The following is a 22,052-nucleotide window of genomic DNA, read 5'->3' as shown; positions in this document are numbered from 1 at the left end:
TATTTGCTCCGTCCATGCTTTGTCCAAACTTCACCGATGCGTACACCTGCGGGCAAAGCACGGGCTACCAAATTACTTTGCCACTAGTTGATATTCTCTAAGCCCCCATTTAGGCATATTTCTGGCCATATATGTAGGTAAATAACCATAAAGTGCGGATGAACAGGCTGCAGTACATCGCAGTTCACACAATCATCTAAAAATCATCAGTGCTCCTTAGTTGGTGTGACTGCACGTTCCACCTACGCTTGTCTTCAGAAGTCAGACTGAATTCCCAAACCCTCTGCTTGCACGAAAGATTTGATTCCTGACGTGTTTATGAGATGACTTTCCATCAGCATCTTCCAACTGGTTTCAAGCTTTCATTCATCATCTGGGTAGGGGACTCTCACTCTTTTTGCATCTCCCCCCCCTCCCCTAGACTCCCAAAGTTAAGAAGACCCCATATTTCATTAACAGGGGAGCCCTGTAAGGTCAAGTTACATGACTGATACCGTGGCGGCTTTTTTTTTTTTTTTAATTTATCATTTCAAGTTATCATTACATCACAATGATAAGGAAATACTGAAATACAATAATATCAGTACAAGCTGATCTAAGCAAAAAGTTAACACAAAAGTAATATTTCATCTCACAGAGTCCACAATAGGAGAAGGAGACAAGAAAAGGAAAACAAACCCTTAGGGCAGGGAAATATCATACTTTAGGAAAAAGAGCAGTTAACATCCTTCCAATCTTTTAACACCACACCCACCATGATTCAATCTGGATGTGTAGATGCCTTTGCCTTCTAAAAAGAAACCTAATAGGGCAGGTTCAAAAAATACATATTTACTTCCCTGAAGGGAAACCAAACATTTACAGGGATATCTTAACTGAAAAACTGCCCCTAATGAAATCACTTTTGCACGGTATGTTACAAATTCTTTTCTTCTAGATTGCGTCCATTTTGAGACATCAGGAAACATATATACCCTTTCTCCCAAATAGGTTACGTGTTTCAAATTAAAGTACAATTTCAGCAACATTTCCTTATCCTGATGAAACACAAGAGAGACTAATAAGGTAGCCCGACCCTCTATTTCAATAGCAGATGAGTGTAATATATTAGAGAAATCCATCTGATTCCTACCTCCTCCTAATTCTCCTTGTTTAATTGAAACTTTTTTAAAGTACCGTGGCGGCTTTTACTCAGTACTCACAGTTTTGTACATTTTGTACTGAAGGTTGGATTTGGGGTTGAAGACCTTGTCTAGCCCAGAAGATCCCAGTGGTTTCATGATTTGCGTTAGCAGCAGGAAGTCATTGAATAGAAAGCCATAGAGTTCCTTGTTGCTCTTAGCTTTATAAAGTTTTCCACTGTGCAGAAACTTTCGCGGTCCCAAGCAGTTGGTGACAGAATTAAACACCAGTTGCTGGAAAAGAAAAAAAAAAGAAAAAATTTATTTACGGCATATAAACTATGCGGTTTACAAATTACATAGAAATCAACTTAAGCTCCGTATACAAACAATAGTAAACAGGTATCAACAGGAGTAACACAGAAAGATATTAGTAATTGGATGCATTTTCAAGATGTTATTGGAATTCATCTTCCCAGCACAGTATTACAGAATTCCAAGGAAATATAAACATACAGTAGCAGGTCAGGTTTCAACAGGATTAATACAGGAAGACATTAATAGTCAGATGCATATTCAACATATTCTTGAAGTTCATCCACTCAGCACAATATCATAGAATTCCCAGTAGCGTACCTAGGGACGGGTGGGGGTACGGGGGGGGGGGGCAGTCCGCCCCGGGTGCACGCCCCAAGGGGGTGCACAGGAGAGAGCTGAGTGTTCTCCCTAGGGCCTTTCAGCTGGGCGGTCCACCCGGGTAATTTAAATGACCGCCCAGCTAAATTCTGCTTCCTCCGCTGCTGCTCAACAAAAAAAAAAAAAAAAGCCGGCTTGAAGATTTCACCTTAGCCCGTAGCAACTTATGCTCCGGGGCTTTAATGTGTGTGTGTGGGCTTCCCTTCTCTTCCCTCCGAAACCAGAAGTTATGTCCGGGGGGGGAAGAGAAGGGAAGCCGGCACACACATGTTAGATCCCCGAAGCATAAATTCGCTACGGGCTAAGGCGGGAGACAGGTCAGTGAAGCTTTCCACTTGCTCTTCTTGCTGCCGGGTCCTGCCTACTTTCAGTTTCTGCGAAGGCAGGACCCGGCAGCATTTCCCCCAATCGATTGTGATCTTGGGCTGATCAGCCTTCTTCTCCGATGGCAGAATTGACATCGGGGAGAGGAATGCTGGTCGGCTCGAAGTAGGGAGAGTTTGGGGGGCTTTGGGGCCTGTTCCCCGATGGCAGTGACATTGGCAATGGCTTGGGGGAGGGCAAGGAGAAAGAAAGTAAGAGGGCAGGAAGAGAAACAGAAAAAAAGAAAGGGGGCATGAAGAGAGAAAGAAAGAAAGGACAGGAAGAGAGGAATAAAAAGTTGGGAGGAGGGGAATGAGGTCAGGAGGAGAGGAAGCATACAGGCTGAAAGAAGGGAAGAAAGACTGGATGCACAGTCAGAAGAAGAAAGTGCAACCAGAGACTCATGAAATTACCAAAGGTAGGAAAAATGATTTTATTTTCAATTTAATGATCAAAATGTGTCCGTTTTGAGAATTTATATATGCTGTCTATATTTTGCACCATGGCCCCCTTTTACTAAACCGCAATAGCGTTTTTAGCGCAGGGAGCCTATGAGCATCGAGAGCAGCGTGGGGCATTCAGCGCAGCTCCCTGCACTAAAAACCGCTATCGCGGTTTAGTAAAAAGGGAGGGGGAATATTTGTCTATTTTTACAGTTGTTACAGAGGTGACATTGCATAAAGTCATCTGCCTTGACCTCTTTAAAAACCCACGGAATATAAATGATAATTAACATTTTCTCTGCGTACAGCGTGCTTTGTGTTTTTTAAATTTTATTGTTGGTAGATCATTTTGACTTGGCCACAAAGGTAAGGGGGAGGGAGGGAGGGGAGCTGCTGAAAGACATCTAGTAATCCTTGCAGGCTTGACTGTGCAGGGAATTATTTTTTTAAATCATGTTTTGTTATGTGACTGGCATTATTTAGACTTTAATTTCTATGAATGAATAGAATGAAATTGCTTGTTTTTATGTGCGTGCGCTGAAGGAAAGTGGAGAGAGAGTGGGCTGAGGACGCTGAAGGGAAATGGGGAAGAGACAGTGGGGAGAAGACGCTGATTTATAAATTGACAATTGTACAGAATATTGTTTCTTTTTATACCTTAATATAAACAATTCAAGGCTTGTGTGGATGGAATCAGGTGGTTTGCGGGGATGGGGACCGAGCTTACAGGGATTAGTCCAATAAAATGGTATTTTTTTATTTCTCATTATTTGTTTTATTTTTATTTGTTAATTTGTAAAGTGGTGATTGTTATGTATCAGTTTTTTCAAATTTACATCTACTGTCTTTATATTTTGCACTATATTAGAGGACATGTGTTACTGTTTTTGTGGTGTTGCATTGTATCCAGGGTCTGGTTTCTTGGCGGTTCAGTTTAACTTTTGTCTACATATTTCTATTTTTAGTTTGTGATTATTCCATATTGGGCGAGGGTGTATCTCTGTTCTGTGTGTATGAAAAGAACATAGTTTTCAGTTGGCATTGACTACAGGATCAATTGACTGTGCGGGATCTGGCTTGTTTAGTTTTACAATGTATGTGTTGGTGTTCTAGTGCTCACTGCAGTGTTTAAGATGCTGCCTTTTCTTAGGTACACTCTTGTTGTGCGATATGTGGATTGTTACTAAAAGTCATATTTTTCATATAGATGAGGGGGTGTCAAAAAATGATGGGCTCCGGGTGCCACATACCCTAGGTACGCCACTGAGAATTCCAGGAAAGAATTAACAAACACCAAAAGGTATTACCATAGGAAGGCATTAACAAATACAGTAAAACATTTCTTCAAACTGCATTCCTCCAATAAATAAAATTTACTATCTACCAAATAAGAAGATTCCCAGAAGAAAAGAAGGTGAAAACGGAAATGGGAATGAAAGAAGGAAAAAGAAAAAAAAATGAAATAGACTTTGCTAATGTGACTGCTCTTCTTGAACAAACAATAACAGCTGACACTGATAGAGCAGCCCTCTTAGTATCATTTGTATTTGAGCAAGATGTAAATATGATTATGAAATTGTTCTTTAAAAATTCACAAAAACTATTTGGGGAACAGAAAATCTGGATTTATCCCGACGTCGCTAAGACCACCCAAGAACAGAGGAAAGAATTTCTATCTATGCATCAAGAGACTATTAAATTAGGAGCAACGTTTCTTTTAGCATATCCCTATAAATGTTTGGTTAGGTATTTAGGAGTTAAATATACATTTTTCTCTCCAAATCATCTGAAGGAATTCTTAGATGTTAAGAAGATCATCAGGGAATGAGGGATAATGGAAGTAAAGCAGTTGTTTAGATCAGTGTTTTTCAACCTTTTTTGGGCAAAGGCACACTTGTTTCATGAAAAAAATCACGAGGCACACCACCATTAGAAAATGTTAAAAAATTTAACTCTGTGCCTATATTGACTATATATAAAGTAATTCTCTTGAATAGGAATCAAATAAACACAAAGAAAGTATTTTATAATTACTTTATTATGAAATATTAAGTAAACAGAATAGTGAAAAATTATAAAATACTTTATTCAGTGCGAAACCTGGGCCTGTTTGGCTGAACACAAAGCTGACATTCTGGCTGGAATCGAAGAAAGACACACACGTAGCTCTTCGTCAACAGCTCTCAGTCTCTCTCTGTATTTGGTTTTTATAGCATACAAAAATAGACAAATATACCCTCCATCCTTTTTATTAAACCACAATAGCAGTTTTTAGCGCAGGGAGCTGTGCTGAATGCCCAGCGCTGCTCTTGACGCTCATAGGCTCCCTGCGCTAAAAACCACTATTGCGGTTTAGTAAAAGGTGACCATATTGTAAAATATAGACAGCAGATATAAATTCAGAACTGTGCATAGTAAGTGAAGAGAAGTTTTCATCTCTGGGAATTTACCCAGTTAACTATTAAGTTATTTGGGCAAATTCCTTTGAAAACTGTGGTAATACTGCCTCCACTTTGCTAAATTTAAAATAAAATCATTTTTCCTACCTTGTCTGGTGATTTCTGGTTGCACTTTCTTCTTCTGACTGTGCATCCAATCTTTCTTCCCTTCTATCAGCCTGTATGCTTTCTCTCCTCCACACCTCATTCCCTCCCCCAACTTTTTCTTCCTCTCTCCCTGACCTTTCTTTCTTTTTTTCTGTTTCTCTTCTTTCCTTCTGTTTCCCTGCCTGCCCCCTTTCTTTCTTTCTCCCTGCCGTGCCCCAAGCCACTGCCACTGCCGCTGCCATCGGGGAACAGGACCCACCAATGGATAACAGGCCCCAAAGCCGACGCCGACGCATGCTCTCCCTGACGTCAATTCTGCAATCGGAGAGGAAGTTCCGCCCAGCCAGGCAGCGATTGGCTGGCCCGAACTTCCTCTCCGACTGCAGAATTGACGTCGGGGAGAAGAAGACTTATCGGCTCGATAGATTAGATCGCCAAGACAAAGTGAGTCCTGGGTGATCGACTCACTTTGCCTTGGCGAGCTACTGGCACCCCTGCCTCGGGCCCCCTGTCCGCTCCGGGCCCCTGAATGCAGGACTGGTAGTACTGCCCTGATGGCGGCCCTGCGGCACACTGGTTTAGATACATTAAGCCTATTTGTTTTAACTAAATTCCTCTTTTAATTTTCTCTCATAAATCATTGCTTGACCATCCCCCCAGTAGAGTGGTCTAAGAAGGGGATAAAGAATATATTATTGTAAGATTGATTTTCAATATTCTTGATTTGTGTTTTTTCCTCCCTGTGTTTAATGGAGCAAGATGTATTCTTGTAAATTTTGATGTATAATTAGAAATAAAAAAAAACAAACCCAAAAACAAATACAATAAAACCTTGGTTTGAGAGCATAATTCGTTCCAGAAGCATGCTTGTAATCCAAAGCACTCGTATATCAAAGCGAATTTCCCCATAGGAAATAATGGAAACTCAGACGATTCGTTCCACAACCCAAAAACTTTAATACAAAATACTATACGTACTTGTATTGCAAGACCTCGCTCGTTTAGAACAGTCACTACACTCCCGCAGTGTCAGAGAAAGAGAAGAACCATCGGCTCAGTCGTGATGATGTGACGCATGTATATCGTACGTACTTGTATTGCAAGACCTCGCTTGTTTAGAACGGTCACTACACTCCCGCAGTGTCAGAGAGAGAAGAACCATTGGCTCAGTCGTGATGATGTGACGCATGTATATCGTATATACTCGTATTGCAAGACCTCGCTCGTTTAGAACAATCACTACACACCTGCAGCATCAGAGAAGAACCATCGGCTCAGTTGTGATGTGTGTATACTGTATGTACTTGTATTGCAAGACTTTGCTTGTATATCAAGTTAAAATTTAATCAAATGTTTTGCTTGTCTTGCAAAACACTTGCAAACCAAGTTACTTGCAATCCAAGATTTTACTGAAGTTGCATTTTCAACATTTTCTTGAAATTCATCCTACCAGCACAAAATCACTGAATACCAGGCAGCGCAATCCAGAGCTTAGCGCCTGCCACAGACAGCATTGTTGCCCCAATCCTAACATGAGAGATTGACATCTTACCCTCTAAACTCAGTTTCCTACTATTTTCTAATCTCAAACATTTCCTGGGTTGGTAAATTTTTAAAAACTAAACTAAACTAAACCTTAAGTTTGTATACCCTATCATCTCCATAAAGATAGAGCTCGACACGGTTTAAGGTAATACAATAAATGAGGGAAGGACATAATAAGAAATTAGAGGTTATGAAGAGGATAGCTAGCTTTACATTTTCAATGGATAGCTTTACGTTTTGGAGAAAAGACAGGTTTACAGATGCTTTCGGAATAATTGGAATGAGCCTAGGTTCCGCAGCGGGGCAGGGAGGTTATTCCAAAGCTCAGTGAATTTGAAGAAAATAAATTTCCTTAATTTACCTGCATACATGACGCCTTTTAATGAGAATGAGAAAGAGAAAAAATAGAGAGGAAGAGAGAGAGAAAAAAAGAGACACAAAGAAAGAGAGAAAAAAGAGAGAGAGAGAGAGAAAAAAAGAGAGAGAGAAAAAAAAAAGAAGAAGAGAAACAAAACTAAACTTTAAGTTTGTATACCGCATCATCTCCATAAAGATAGAACTCGGCACGGTTTACAGGTAATTCAATAAATGAGGGAAGGACATAATAAGAAATTAGAGGTTATGAAGAGGATAGCTAGCTTTACATTTTCAATGGATAGCTTTACGTTTTGGAGAAAAGCCAGGTTTTCAGATGCTTTTGGAATAATTGGAATGAGCCTAGGTTCCGCAGCGGGGCAGGGAGGTTATTCCAAAGCTCAGTGAATTTGAAGAAAAGAGATTTCCTTAATTTACTTGCATACATGACACCTTTTAACGAGGGGAAAGATAGTTTGAGTATGTTTGAGTAAAACCCCTGTACTATCAGAGAAACATGATATAAGATCTGATGTATGGTTGAGAGAATCTGAAAATGCACTCTTTGGCAGATGGGTAACCAATGCAATTGTTTCAGCACTGGAGTTATACGAGTCATTCTTGAGACCCCAGTTATCAATCTTGCAGCAGAATTAGTCAACATCTGCAGTGCTCTCATCTTTCCTTTAGTAACTCCCAGGTATAGTGAATTACAATAATCCACCCTACTCACGATTAATGCTTGCACCACACTACGGAAATCAAATGTCAAAGCAATTCAGTGTACGCCTTGGACATCCGAAGAAAATGGCAGGTGAAATTTAATGTGAACGAGTAAAAAGCGATGTAAATAGAGAAGAATAATTCAAAGTAATGCTAGGTTCCACACAGGGCTGGCCCAACCACGAGGTGGCTTGGTCATCTGCCTATTGTGGCAGACTTCTGTGGCGAAATAAATCAAAAATATCTCAAATGCTACCAAAGGTACTTCCTTCAAAAGACACCAAACAAGAGCAGCTGTAGTCAATAGGTCAAGACAGAAGGCCAACTGTAACACACTTCACTCTTATAATAATGGATAGCGAGTAACGCGGTTTGCGAGTGTTTTGCAAGACAAGCAAAACACTTTCTTAATTTTTAACTCGGTAAATGAGCGTTGTTTCGCTAAATGATCGCGTACGCGTGTGTCACGCACGCATGTTGGTGAGCGCAACTCCCATCTAGCTCTCCCTCGCCTCTTTGGTACACACTCCACTACCCTCCCCTCCCCCTTACCCCACGCCCTTCCATGTCTACCTTAAACCTGGTCTTCTCTTGGTCCCTGGCAGCCGGTTTTGGAGCTTTCCCTCTGACTTGGTGATGGATGCATGAATGTTATGAGAAAATGAAAGAGGAGGAAGAGGCATATCTAATATAGATGCTTATGTTGAGGAATATTTACATCTTACCCAGCCACTTTTTGGGATGTGGAATGATTCATCTGGGTTTCCATTACTTCCTATGGGGAAATTCGCTTTGATATACGAGCACTTTGGATTACGAGCATGCTTCTGGAACGAATTATGCTCACAAACCAAAGTACCACTGTATTAACAGTGATTAAGACATGACCTTGGTGTGAGGGAGTAAGCAATAAGGAGTGCAACAGTGTAACCCAGTGGTCTCAAACCCTTTGCAGGGCCACATTTTGGATTTGTAGGTACTTGGAGGGCCTAAGAAAAAATAGTTAATGTCTTATTAAAGAAATGACAATTTTGCATGAGGTAAAACTCATTATAGTTTATAAATCTTTCTTTTTGGCTAAGTCTTAATAATAATATTGTCATTTATAGCTAAATAGACATGATCAATTAACTCTTTTAGTTTACTTTTGTGATTATGATAAACATACTGAGGGCCTCAAAATAGTACCTGGTGGGCCGCATGTGGCCCCCAGGCCATGAGTTTGAGACCACTGGTGTAACCACTTCAGTGCTTAAGAACAAGAGCTGATTCAGATTTAATTCACTTCCAGCCACACACCATCATAGGGCATGCCAGTGTGCATAAATCAAACAGTGATAATAAACACTTCAAAATCAATTTATTTGAAAACCCAAATATGATTAGTTCACTAGAACAGCGTGGAACTCTGTAATAACCAAGCCTCCCCAGCAAATGAATGAAGGAAATAGCACTTAGCTATGTCTTCAAACGGTTTATCGTGATATGGAACAAAGCTACATCCATTTCAGTATACCTCGATAGAAAGCTAAGTGCAGGAGTTTTGGAGATTTTTGGCCTATGATATGTTCCCTCTTGCCTTAAACTGTTAACCATTGAGGCTTTTTGTTTGAGGGATCTACTGAGGTCCTTTTCTCCATGTCACCTTGACCTGGGTTTCTTACTGAATGATTTGTGGTTGCAAAGATTGTTATTTTCATTTAGTTCCATTTGGAGACATTCCCCTAAAGTGAAACTAAATTGATACCTAAGAAAAGCAGTGATGCATTTGGGGTGGAGAAATCCATATTTGCTGCATGTAATAGGATCAGGAAAAGGACCTTGGGGTGATAAGTGTCTGAGAATTTCAATGTGATAAGGCAGTGGCTAAGGCCAGAAGGATGTTTGGCTGCACTGCTTGGCATAATTAGTTTGTCCAGTCAGCTCTCTATCATAGTGGTGACCCTTTGTTTCAGTATTTTGCAGTGAATAACCACTGCTACTACTACTTACAAGATTTCTTAGAACTGTCTTTTCATCTTAAACTAAACTAAACTAAACTAAACCTTAAGTTTATATACCGCATCATCTCCACGGAAGTAGAGCTCGGCACGGTTTACAAGAACTTAAAAATGAGAAAGGGTAGGAAAAGGTTTACATAAGTTTATAAATCGAGTGGAAAAGTAAGGGAAAAGAAATTACATGTTAGAGAAGAGCCAGGTTTTTAGTTGCTTGCGGAATAAATGGAGGGAGCTCAGGTTCCGCAGCGGGATAGTAAGGTCATTCCAGAGACCTGTGATTTTGAAAAGAAGTGATTTTCCCAGTTTGCCTACGTGCAGAATACCATGTAGGGAGGGGAAGGATAGTTTTAATTTATGGGCGGTCCTGGTGGAGTCAGGGCACGAGGAGTTGAAAGAAAGTGGGATTAGGGAAGGAAGGATGCCGTGAATAATCTTAAAAGCCAGGCAAGAGCATTTGAATTGGACTCTGGAAATCACTGGGAGCCAATGAAGATTGGCCAGGAGTTTGAACAGATATGGAAAAAACCCCCACAATTCAGATCAAGACCTTAGCAAAATTATTACATCAAAGAAGTACTGCTATGAGTGTTTTAGGCCCAGATTAGTGCTCTCTCCTGATATCAAATTATAGGCTCAGTGTAAGATTGCAGCAGACCATACCTCAGATAAGGCCTCACACTGCACGTGTGCCTGGATCCACTCCAGTCTGTCCGAATTCTCCTTCTCCCGCACCCCTTCGTTGACCTGGGAGCACAGCTCCTCTGCTTTCTCCAGTGCCTGCCTTAGATGACTGTGGTCTGGGTGGTTCTCAGGAGTATTTTCTATTATCTACAAAGAGGACACCAATCAATTGCCGTACCTAATTATGTAAGAGACTCATAGAGAGACAGAAAAAGCTCACAGAATCAGAGAGGCAGGTGACATTTACTAAAGTGAAATGTTCATAGTCTATAGGCATTTACGTTCTGGAATGGTCTACCAGTGAGACTAATTGAAGCATCTTCTACAGAAGTATTTAACCCCCTCCTTTACAAAGCCATGTTAGCGTTTTTAGCAGCGCTGGTGATTATATAAGGAAGTGCTGGAACTATTAAGCTAATAGTCAGCATGCAATGGTGAACATTCTTTTTAAACACTGACTGCTGATAGCTAAGTTAGACTCAGATATTCAATGGCCAGGCCATGTCTGGGCATTGACAGTGAATATCCAGGTCAGTGGTGATACCTGGAAGTTATGCCGCTTTGGACAATATTCCGTGCCATACTCACACAGACAATCAGGTCGAGTTAGGACTAATACTTGCCCGGTTATCTAGGCAGGCATTGGCCCTGAATATTGTTGACGCCAACATAACCTCCAAGGCCACTCAGCTCCTGACCATTCTGTCCGTGCTTGTGGTCAGAGGGGATATTCAGTAACACTGGCCTGTTAGGTGTCGCTGAACTCCCCTGGAAGAATGATATAGAAAATTTGAATAAATAAATAAACATCCCCTCCTGAGGTGCTAGATGTGATTTAAGCAATCACGAGAGTCTTTCCTGCCTGGACAAATCCTTTTGAATATCTGGCCCTTTAGGGATTAGAGCCATAGTTCCGGCAATTGTATGCATAAATACAGCTAGTATAGCAACGTAGTAAACTTGGAGACATATTTTCAAAGAACTTAGACACACAAAGTTCCATAGGTTACAATAGTACTTTGTGTGTCTAAGTGTTTTGAAAATGAGCTAGCAGATAAAGAGATAATTGATGATGAGCGTGACTGTTGGGCAGTCACGTTCATCATCAATTCAAGATTAAACCAACAATGAATGTGATATCAGATACTTGACCATGGTCTTTCTTTGGAATTTATGGGACATAGAGAAAGATTCTGAAAACTCGCCAATAAAATCCGGCGAGTCGATGTAGTGTCCGTAGTGGAAGCGACTTTTACTTGACGGGAGATTCTTACCATAATAGCATGCAAATTATATTGTGCAGAGAATCACCAATAAAGAGTGGGAGGAATTGTACCTAGCGATTGTTCAGAAGAGCAATTGCTAAGCACAGTTTCTCCCTCCTGTCAAAGTTGCTCTCCCTACCCTGATCAACTGAGCCGCAGACCTCCCTGAGTCCTTCTGGCTCAGCTGGGAGAATAGCACAAAATAAAGAGTCCCCCCCCTCCCACCTCGCCCACTGTTACCCAGACTCCCCCAACGTCCTGTACAGGATCAGCAGGAGGGCTACGCACTCCCTTTTGATGCTGCCGCTGCCACTGGGATCCCTAGCATCCCCCACCAACACGCCCCCCTCACCACCGACAGTGCCCCGACACTTCCGGTAGGAGGGATGACCACTCCCTTCTGCTGCCAGTGTTCCTCACCCCCCAATTCCCCTGGCAAGAGGTATGCCCACTCCCTCCTGCTTCTGGGATCCCCTGCCCCCCTGCCACCTCCCCATACCTTTCCGATGAATGTCGACCGGAGAGATGCCTACTCTCTCCGCTGGCTCACCTCTTCAAAATGGCAGGCCTTCCCCTTCCCGGTGCATCCTGGGATGCATGGGGGGGAGGGCTAAGGCGCTGATTGGCCCAGGCGCTTAAGGCCCCTCCTATTGCCCCTGGGCCAGTCAGAGAGGCTCTCAGGGAAGTGAGGATCATCAGCAAGAGGTAACAGCAAGAGGCAAGAGGTATGCCCACTCCCTCCTGCTTCTGGGATCCCCTGCCCCCCTGCCACCTCCCCATACCTTTCCGATGAATGTCGACCGGAGAGATGCCTACTCTCTCCGCTGGCTCACCTCTTCAAAATGGCAGGCCTTCCCCTTCCCGGTGCATCCTGGGATGCATGGGGGGGAGGGCTAAGGCGCTGATTGGCCCAGGCGCTTAAGGCCCCTCCTATTGCCCCTGGGCCAGTCAGAGAGGCTCTCAGGGAAGTGAGGATCATCAGCGGTGGGAGGAAGTGAGCATCTCTCCTGCTGGGATTGTCGGGAAGGGGGGTATTGGGCATCCCTCCTGTTGGGATTGTCAGGGATCACCAGCAGTGGGAGGGAGTGGGCATACCTCCTGCCATCCTTCAATTTGGGGTTTGTTTGTTTTTAATTTACGGGGTGCAAGGGGGAGGGTCTGAGCTGTCAAGCCTTACTTTCCTGTTAGTGCCTGAGCCAATCAGCGCTAAAGCACTGACCAGAAAGTAAGGCTATGACAGCTCAGACCCTGTCGGAAAAGTTTGCCTGCAAATGTGGCACAACAAGGTTAGGGAATCACCCAGCGATGATAGAGAATCACCCAGAATGCTCCTTTAAATACTGGTGAGCCCATTTTAATATTAATGACCTCGTTGTACTATATTTGCATGGCAGAGTCAGAGACTGCTAGGAAGCTCGTAAGAGGCCGTTCTGATAAATTGTCTGGTAAAATACTGGCACTCTAAACCGGTTTAGCGATCACTGTTAAGAGCACAGTATGTTTTGGGAATCCGGCCCATAGACCATAGATGTCCGCCTAGCACTATCCTTGGATTCCAACCTTTGGAGTTGTTGTCAAAAGCCACTCCAGCCTATCTGAATCCATCTTATCATTTTCAGGACACAGAGTTTTAAAAGACTGGCACTGTCCTCATGTTCCAATTGCTGGAATTACCACTGAAACACTCTCCAACCCATCTTAAACTGGATTGCCATATACAGGACACGGAGTGTACAATTCTGCCCAGCACTGGCCTTAGTTCTACACAGACAGGAGCAAAGTTTTGAAAGGTATATTTTTACTTTTTAACGGCTATACTAAGTACTGGGATACTAAGCACAACTGCCCCTCAGTCACTCATTTCAAGCCCAAACAGAAACAAGCACTTTGCAGAAGCTTGTGAGTACTTTGGAGGAAGTATAAAAGCTAATGAAGGCAAGGGGCAAGGAGAGGAGCAGGAGGTGGGAGGGGGGAGAGAAGGAGGGGTGTTGTGCCTTTAGGAAGAATGTACCTGGGGCGGACACCCCCCCTACCCACCTTATTACGCCACTGAATGTACATGTGTAAATACTGATATTTACATGTTTAGATGTTGTGCAAGACTTCTAAAATGACCACCAAGAAACAAATGGAGGTGATGCAAATGGAGACTTGTTTTGCCAGATCCCAGCACTGGTTTGGACCAGAAATAGGGATAGATGAACAAAAAAATATGCATTTCCTCTGATTATTAAATCTTTCCTTTTGCACATCTCTGAGGTCCTCTCAAGGAACATCACTATCAATACCCCCAACAAAAGAAATTGTGCTATGTGGGCTTGATGGAATCTAATTATCGTAATTGATATGTTTTGAATTTTTCCTTTTATTTCCAAATCTTGTATTGTTTTTGTTTATGGATACATTAAAAAAAACTAATAAAAAAAAAACAAAAAACCCAAAAGAAATTGTGCAATATGATATTTGCCAGTGAACTTTCCAAGGAGTAGCCCCCAGGCTCTGGAATTTACTCCCAGAGGGACTACTTCTACTTCAGGAAGCAGGTGAAAGCCTGGCTCTTCACCCAAGCCTTTAATAGATGGGGTGACTGACTATATACTCATTCTGCACCAGGACTACACTTCTCCCTCCGTATTCACGATTTCAGCATTCATGGTTTCGATTATTCACAGTTTTTAGCTTGCTGGCTCCTCCCCTCCAAATTACGTCAGCTTGCATAGAGAAATCGCTGATTCCAAGCGTTTACAGAGAAAAATCGCCGATTCCCAGCACTTTCTTCACCGTGTTTTGCCTCTCCTTCAGGAACAGGCCAAGCCTCCCACCATGTTATTCGCGGTTTCACCATCTTCACGATGGTTTTTAATAGAACACAGTGAATAACATATGAAAAAGTTATTTGCGGTTTTTCTGCATTTGCGATTCTGTTAATCCCCTATCACAGTGAATACGGAGGGAGAAGTGTAGTTTGCTAAACACACACTGTAACTAAATCTGTTCCTTAGATCTTGTTCAACTGTATAAACAAATTGCCTTGAGTTTAGCCTTCCATCTGTTTATCCCGACGGACTCTGTACCACCCATCGTGTCCCCATCTAATATCTACACTTGGCCCCTTGGCTATATGATAAGCTGTATCACAGAATAGCATTTGTGTCATAGCTATGTTCTGATGTGAGCTTATTAGGTGTTTCATACGGTATCAGGTCAAAAGCGCGCCGGGACAAAGGCGCGAGCAAACAATTGAGCGCAGCACGCGCCAAAGAAAATTACTGTTTTTAGGGCTCCAACAGGTGGGCGTGGGGGGAACCTCCCCACTTTACTTAATACACATCGCGCCGCGTTGTGGGGGGTTTGGGGGGTTGTAACCCCCCACATTTTACTGAAAACTTCACTTTTTCTCTGTTTTTAGGGAAAAAGTTAAGTTTACAGTAAAATGTGGGGGGTTACAACCCCCCAAACCCCCCACAACGCCGGCGCGATTTGTATTAAGTAAACTGGGGGTGCTCCTCAACAAAACCCCCCGTTGGAGCCCCTAAAAACAGTAATTTTCTTCGGCACACGCTTCCGTCTTGCGCTCAGTTGTCGGCGCGCGCCTTTGTCTTCCGCGTTGTTGTCTATGAACCGTTTCATACGTATTATGCTGACATTATATTATATCTCTAATTTGAATTTCAGTGCTGTTAATAAGTATATTTTGTAAACTGTTTCATGGGTAGTCCTGTTATTAAGTTTCAATTTGATGATTTTGAGTTTATCTCATTAATTGTATTTATGTTTACATTTGATCTTTTTACTACTGTTATGCTGCTAACAAAATTGTAAGTTTTATATTGAATTATATTCGCTGGACACCGCAAATGCAATTAATGAATCCCAATAAAGGAACTAATGAACTGTAAGAAAAACGAAACAATCGCCCGACGGCTCATATTAATACTCAGTATCTAGAGCCACCCCTAGAGGACGTAGCCATAAAGACGAAAAGATACTTACATTTTTTATTATTAAGGGGTATCTGGTGACCCTTTGCATAGGTTTTAGCAGGAAGCTAGACAAAGGCATTCCTTTACAACGAGGATCCATAGCTAACCTCTGAGTTATGAGGGAAAGAGAGATTGGTTAGTCTGTAGAAATGATTTCAAAACAAATGATAGCAGTATAGATAGTCAGAGATGGAGATCACCAAGCAGTTTCTAGGTTGGAAAAAGCTGCGATCCCAGGTGTGAAAGATCAATGCATCTCTGCCTTAGTCACTGTCCTGTCTGTTCGTTTTCTACCTTCCCCATTTACTGTGTTTTATATAATATTATCTTAAATGTATGATTGTAACCTAGGCTTCCTCCTGTACCTTTCCCTGTTTATTTAATTCCTTATTCCTTCATCTATTGTAAACCACTTGATCTGCAGTATATCAAATAAATGCCAGATGTGGAATACAAGGCAACGCTGTGTGTCTGGATTCCATTTAGGTACACCCAAGGCCTAAATACCTGCCCCTAAGTTTTGCCCTGATTGGCCGTATTCTACACCAGTGCGCTTAACTTTTAGGAATGCCCATGGTCCACCCACGTGCTCCTTCCCTGGCCTTGTCCCATTTGCAGATTCATGTATTAGAACTGACGTGCACCACTTCATAGAATGTGCTTACCAAGTTGAGCATGAGACTTCTAATTAGTGTTAATTAACATTAGTTATGAGGCATTAATTGCCAATTACCAGTGCTGACTGGCCTTACTAAAAAATTATATTGTGCCCACAAATTGGCTGTCCACACCAATTTGCACATGGCACGTTTGGTGCTATATACAGAATTTGGGGGTTTATGTACGTTAGAGAATGACACGGTGACAAAATTCATCAACGTCCCCGTCCCCGTAGATAACCGCGGGAAATAATCCCATGTCATTTTCTAGTGTCTATTTCAACCTCGGTCCTTCTACACCAGCATTCTTCAAAGCAAAGCTTGCGGGTCAGTGGTTGTGGCCATTCATACTCTGATTCTTATGTGAGCCAAGGATAATGAAGCCATTGTGACATCACTGATGTGATTGGTTCTTAGGCACTGATGGAATAAGGCATTATGACATCACAATATCTGCTCTGGATACCAGAGACTGTCATTCTGTAGTGTCTATTTCAACCTCGGTCCTTCTACACCAGCATTCTTCAAAGCAAAGCTTGCGGGTCAGTGGCTGTGGCCATTCATACTCTGATTCTTATGGGAGCCAAGGATAATGAAGCCATTGTGACATCACTGATATGATTGGTTCTTAGGCACTGGTGGAATGAGGCATTATGACATCACAATATCTGCTCTGGATACCAGAGACTGTCATTCTGTAGTGTCTATTTCAACCTCGGTCCTTCTACACCAGCATTCTTCAAAGCAAAGCTTGCGGGTCAGTGGTTGTGCCCAATTATACTCTGATTCTTCCCTCTCTCCTTAAAAAATGACATGAAGATGGTTTCCCGCGGTTATCCGCGGGGACGGGAACGGTGATGAATTTTGTCACCGTGTCATTCTCTAATGTACGTGTCATTACTTAAGACACATTTTATAGGGTTCTTTTGTGACAGTTACCTTGTTTTTCAAATCTTTTTTTTTTGGGGGGGAGAGGGTAGATTTAACAAAGATTTGCACTACCTGGGTTTTTTTTTGTTTCAAAAAAAAAAAAAAAGATAAATTTCCCTCTCCGAGTCAACAGCTTCACCTAAAAAGACTGAAATAGATAGGTCACTTTTCTTTCTCTCCTGCTCCAAGCTAAAGTCATATAGAAATAGCCTTCCAGCTCCTCTAGAAGATCTTCCTTGCACTTTTTGGATGGCCTACTTTGAGGAATTCCTTGAATTCTGGTGCCTCGTCGGTTTTCTGCTGGATGAGGGCGGCTCCATTGAGCTGGCAGCTGCAGAAACGAATGTAGGGCTGCATGTGTGGCAGCTGTGCGGTCAGGATGTCCCCGATCATCTTCACTGGCATCTTCTCCCCAGACATCTTTTTGCGTACGCGAAGTGCCCTGCGGCAGAAGTGGATGCTCTCAGCTAACCGTAAGGAACCAAACACACTGATAAACAGGCACGTCGATTAACAGTTGCCACACTTATAGAACACGTTGGGGGTAAAGAGGTAAATTAATTTTCAAAGGGAAACTCCCTATAGAGTTTTGCTTTGAAACGTGCTGAGTCAGCTGCCTGGTGCTGCGAGTACTTCTGCTCTATAGAGAGGGCATAAATTGTGAAATAATGTATATGCATAAGTTAACCCACTTTAAACTCCACACTCAACCAAATACTTTTTCAATGGACATTCAGAATCCACCTTTTCATAATAGAACTGGTGGTGTTAAGTTTTGATAGCGAGCGGCAGCAGTGAAATGGAAAAAGTTTAAACTTAACTTTTGTTCCCCCGACATTGAAAAAGAAATGCGAAACGCGTCGGGAAGGGGAACCGATAAGGAACTATAAAAGATAAAAGATAAGTCATTCTAATTTATAATAAATAACGAAAAGTTTTTAAAAAAAGGTCAATAATCCTAATATAATGATGGAATGATGAAGAGTACCACTTAACACCACCAGTTCTATTATGAAAAGGTGGATTCTGAATGTCCATTGAAAAAGTATTAGTCCATTCAACAAGTATTTGGTTGAGTGTGGAGTTTAAAGTGGGGAAAGATTTATTTACTTGAATGGTGAGTCAGCTAATTGTGGTAGTATGCATAAGTTGAACAGTTTTCAAAGAACAAGCGCGCACCTATTATCCTTTTGACAACGGGCCCACGGAACCAGCATGCACCCATTTTCACCTGCTATTTAGTATGCACAAAGGCCCTGATTCTATAAATGGCGCCTAACTCCTACGCACTGTTGAGCATAATTGTCAGTCATCCGCTAGGCCAGGGGTAGGGAACTCCGGTCCTCGAGAGCCAAATTCCAGTTGGGGTTTTCAGGATTTCCCCAATGAATATGCATTGAAAGCAGTGCATGCAAATAGATCTCATGCATATTCATTGGGGAAATCCTGAAAACCCGACTGGAATACGGCTCTCGAGGACCGGAGTTCCCTACCCCTGCACTAGGCATTGTTTATAGAACTGTGCCAAACAACACCTCTTAGGCACCAGTAGGTTTTGAAACCTTAGGTGCACTCCTATTTAGGCCAGGGTTTTCTTGGCCTAAATGAACGTTAAACCACACCCAAAATCTGCCCTGCATTCACCCCCTAACCATGCCTACTTGCCGGTAGGTGCCTCAGAGAAGATGCCTACTTAGAGTGATAGGCGCCTACCAAACTAATTAATTTTTTAATGGATTTTTTTAACGGTGCTTTCAATTAACATCCCCAATTAAGAAAATTAAGTTAGGTAGGAGTGTGTGGCGAAGTGGTTAGAGCTACAGCCTCAGCATCCTGAGGTTGTGGGCTCAATTCCCACACTGTTCCATGTGACCCTGGGCAAGTCGCTTAATCCCTCATTGCCCCAGGTACATTAGGTAGAGTGTGAGCTCACCGGGATAGATAGGGAAAATTGGTTGAGTATCTGAATGCAAATGACTTAGGCTATAAGTGGTATACATATACTAAAAATAAATAATAAATAAAACATCATTTGTAGAATCAGGGCCAAAGTGTCACAGAAATGTGCATACGTTTGAAAATACAAAAGCATGTGTGCAAGTCCAAATCCTCCTTCAATACACCCCTGGAAACATCTCTTCTCATCATGCATAAAAGTATATCTTATGAATATTGGAAGATTAGGTTCTTACCTTTGCTAATCTTCTTTCTTGTAAACTGGAATATCAGTCTTGACCAGCAGGTATTTATCTTCTTTTACTGCAAAGTCTGTAGAAAGCCTACATTACATATTATTCTGCTCCTCCTCTTTTCACTCTGGGCTGGGCTGAATTTCCTCAGTCTATATCAAAGCAGTTAATCAGCCCTAGAGTGGGTACAGAAAGAGAGGAGATGCAGGGTTTCTCCCTGAGACAACACAAAAAAAACAAAACCCCCAGCATTAATTAAAACATTTTGCAATGCATAATGAGGTGAAATGAAACATGTGCATCCTGCATTTGAAAGATACTCAATTTACAATTTTTTTTTACACTACCTGTAATAAAATTTATTTTCCTCCCTGGCCATAAGGGACAGTGGAAGTAATCAAGATATCTGATCCTCCAGACATGTCTGAGACAGAAAGCAGGCTAACAAACTAACAGGGCGAGTGTCAAGACTGATATTCCTGTTTACAAGAAAGAAGATTAACAAAAGAAAGAACATAATCTTCCATTCTAGTGCAACAGGAATATCAGTCTTGACCAGTGGGACATATCAAAGTAGTCCCCAGTGCCTAGGTAGAGACAAGTGAGCTTGCTGCCAGAACCACAGAACCAAACTGCATCCCTTCTGGCTGCTACATCCACCCTGTAAAACTTGGTAAAACTTGAAGGCAAGACCATGTGGCTACCCTACAGATTTCTTCAAGCAAGATAGCTCTAGCCTTTGTCAAGGAGGACACCACCCCTCTGGTGGAATGTGCCTTTACTCCCATGGGAGATTGTTTTCAGCTCCTGATATATGCTGAAGAAATTTCCAGATAAATCCATCTTGAAATGATCACCTTTGATGCTGACTGTCCCCGTCATGCTGCACCCAGGAGCAAGAAGAGATGATCTGTCAGGCAAAACTAGTTCATCATCTCTAAATAGTGAAGAAGAACTCTTTGAACATTCAGGCATTTCAGGATCTTTTCTTCCTACTTTGCTCAGGAGGGCAAAATGGCCGGGAGATGAACTTTCTGGTTTATGCGAAAACTTGAAACTACCTTCAGTGAAACTACCTTTGGTAAGAAGGATGGTACCTATCGAAGTGAGACACCTGACTCCAAAACCTTAAGGAAGGGTTCCCTGCAGGACAGAGCCTGCAATTCTGATACCCTTCTGGCTGAAGTCATGGCCACTAAAAACAAGGTCTTGACTGTTAAGTCCATGAGAGAAACCTCCTCTAAGGGCTCATATGGAGCCCGAGTTAGTGCCTGCAGGACGAGATTATGAGTCCATGATGGAAAAGGCTGGTGTACAGGAGGGCGAAGACACAATGTGCCCTTCAAAAACCTGGACACATCTGAATGAGAAGCCAAGGTTCGATGTTTGATCTGCTCTTTAAAGCAGGAAAGACCCATTATCTGTACCTTAAGTGAACCCACTGTAAGGCCTTTAACAAGCCCTTCCTGAAGAATGGATAAGACCATGGCAATTGGGGCCTTGGTCAGATCTGTGTGTGTCTGACTGCCACAGCTCTGGAAATACTTCTAAGCCTTTGTATAAGCTTCCACAGTGAACTGCTTCTAAGAGTCATCTGAGTATCTTTTGGGCACAATAAAGTATATTGAGTATCGCCTTCCAGTACAGCCTCAATGGCTCCTAGATCTTTGAATCTTTGTACTATTGCCAGAACTCTGGCTGCTTTCCCACAGGAGAATTTACAAAGAGATCCAGAAGGGGTTGAAAGAATTCTAGCTTGTATCCCTCCCGAATGATATCCAGCACTCAGCAGTCTGAAGAGATCTGCATCCAGGCATGTGAAAACTCCACCAAAAACTCCCCCTACCTGAGGAGGAGGAGGAGCAACAGGTCTGGAATCATTGCTGATTTTGGGGGGCTGCAGTGGAGTGGGATACAGACACCTTAAGTTGCTACTGTCTAGTGGGAACAGAGCAAATAGACAAGGGTGTGGCAAGCTGTCCTAAGATGGACAGTGTAAGAGGTATTTTGTTTGATATATGTAAACATAAAAAAAGAAGCCCCAGATGGATGTAGATTTTTCTACATGCAGAAACCTACTTTCCATATGGTTCTGGGTAAACTAGCTAGAGATAAAATTGATATATAAGGCAACGCCCAATTTAAAGCATATGAAAAGTTAGGTGCTTCTCTGGGAAAGAGATACAGAAACTGAATATGGGTTACAGCCAGAGCCAGAAAAACTGGGAATAGTTAGTAAGAAAATTAGGTGCATAATATATAATTGTGTAATTTTCTGGTTAAGCAGGATTTAGGAAAGATTAAGTGCACCTACATTTATAGAAGGTGAGGTGAAATCCTGAGTTCTTGCTCTCTCTATTTGTGTTCAGGCTTTTAGCTAAAGGATACTTTCCCGCCTTAAGAGTGTTTCCTTTGTTATACTGGTAGGCCTGGTAGAGGGGCCTCTGGTCTAGTTGTAATGAAGATATATGATTTCACATTCCTGAGCAAAGGAAACCTGTATGATAAAATCTCTTCTATGTGCTTTGATAATTATTGGATACTAGCTGATGCC

At 42.1% G+C, this 22,052-nt stretch overlaps 1 protein-coding gene across 1 annotated transcript in view; it reads right to left on the bottom strand.

Moving 5' to 3' along the window:
• Window positions 1-22,052, bottom strand: part of ITSN1 (intersectin 1) — a 412,894-nt gene that overhangs the window by 18,006 nt on the left and 372,836 nt on the right. The window contains exons 32-35 of the mRNA XM_033949572.1: window positions 17,568-17,751; window positions 15,731-15,829; window positions 10,452-10,619; window positions 1,203-1,415 (exon numbers count right to left, since the gene is read on the bottom strand). Of these exons, the coding sequence (XP_033805463.1) occupies window positions 1,203-1,415; window positions 10,452-10,619; window positions 15,731-15,829; window positions 17,568-17,751 (664 nt within the window). The remainder of the gene's footprint in view (window positions 1-1,202; window positions 1,416-10,451; window positions 10,620-15,730; window positions 15,830-17,567; window positions 17,752-22,052) is intronic.

Source organism: Geotrypetes seraphini, chromosome 6 (genome assembly GCF_902459505.1).
Source record: "Geotrypetes seraphini chromosome 6, aGeoSer1.1, whole genome shotgun sequence".
NCBI lineage: Eukaryota > Metazoa > Chordata > Amphibia > Gymnophiona > Dermophiidae > Geotrypetes > Geotrypetes seraphini.
Note: the sequence above shows the minus strand (reverse complement) of the source record. Positions and strands in the feature narration are given on the sequence as shown.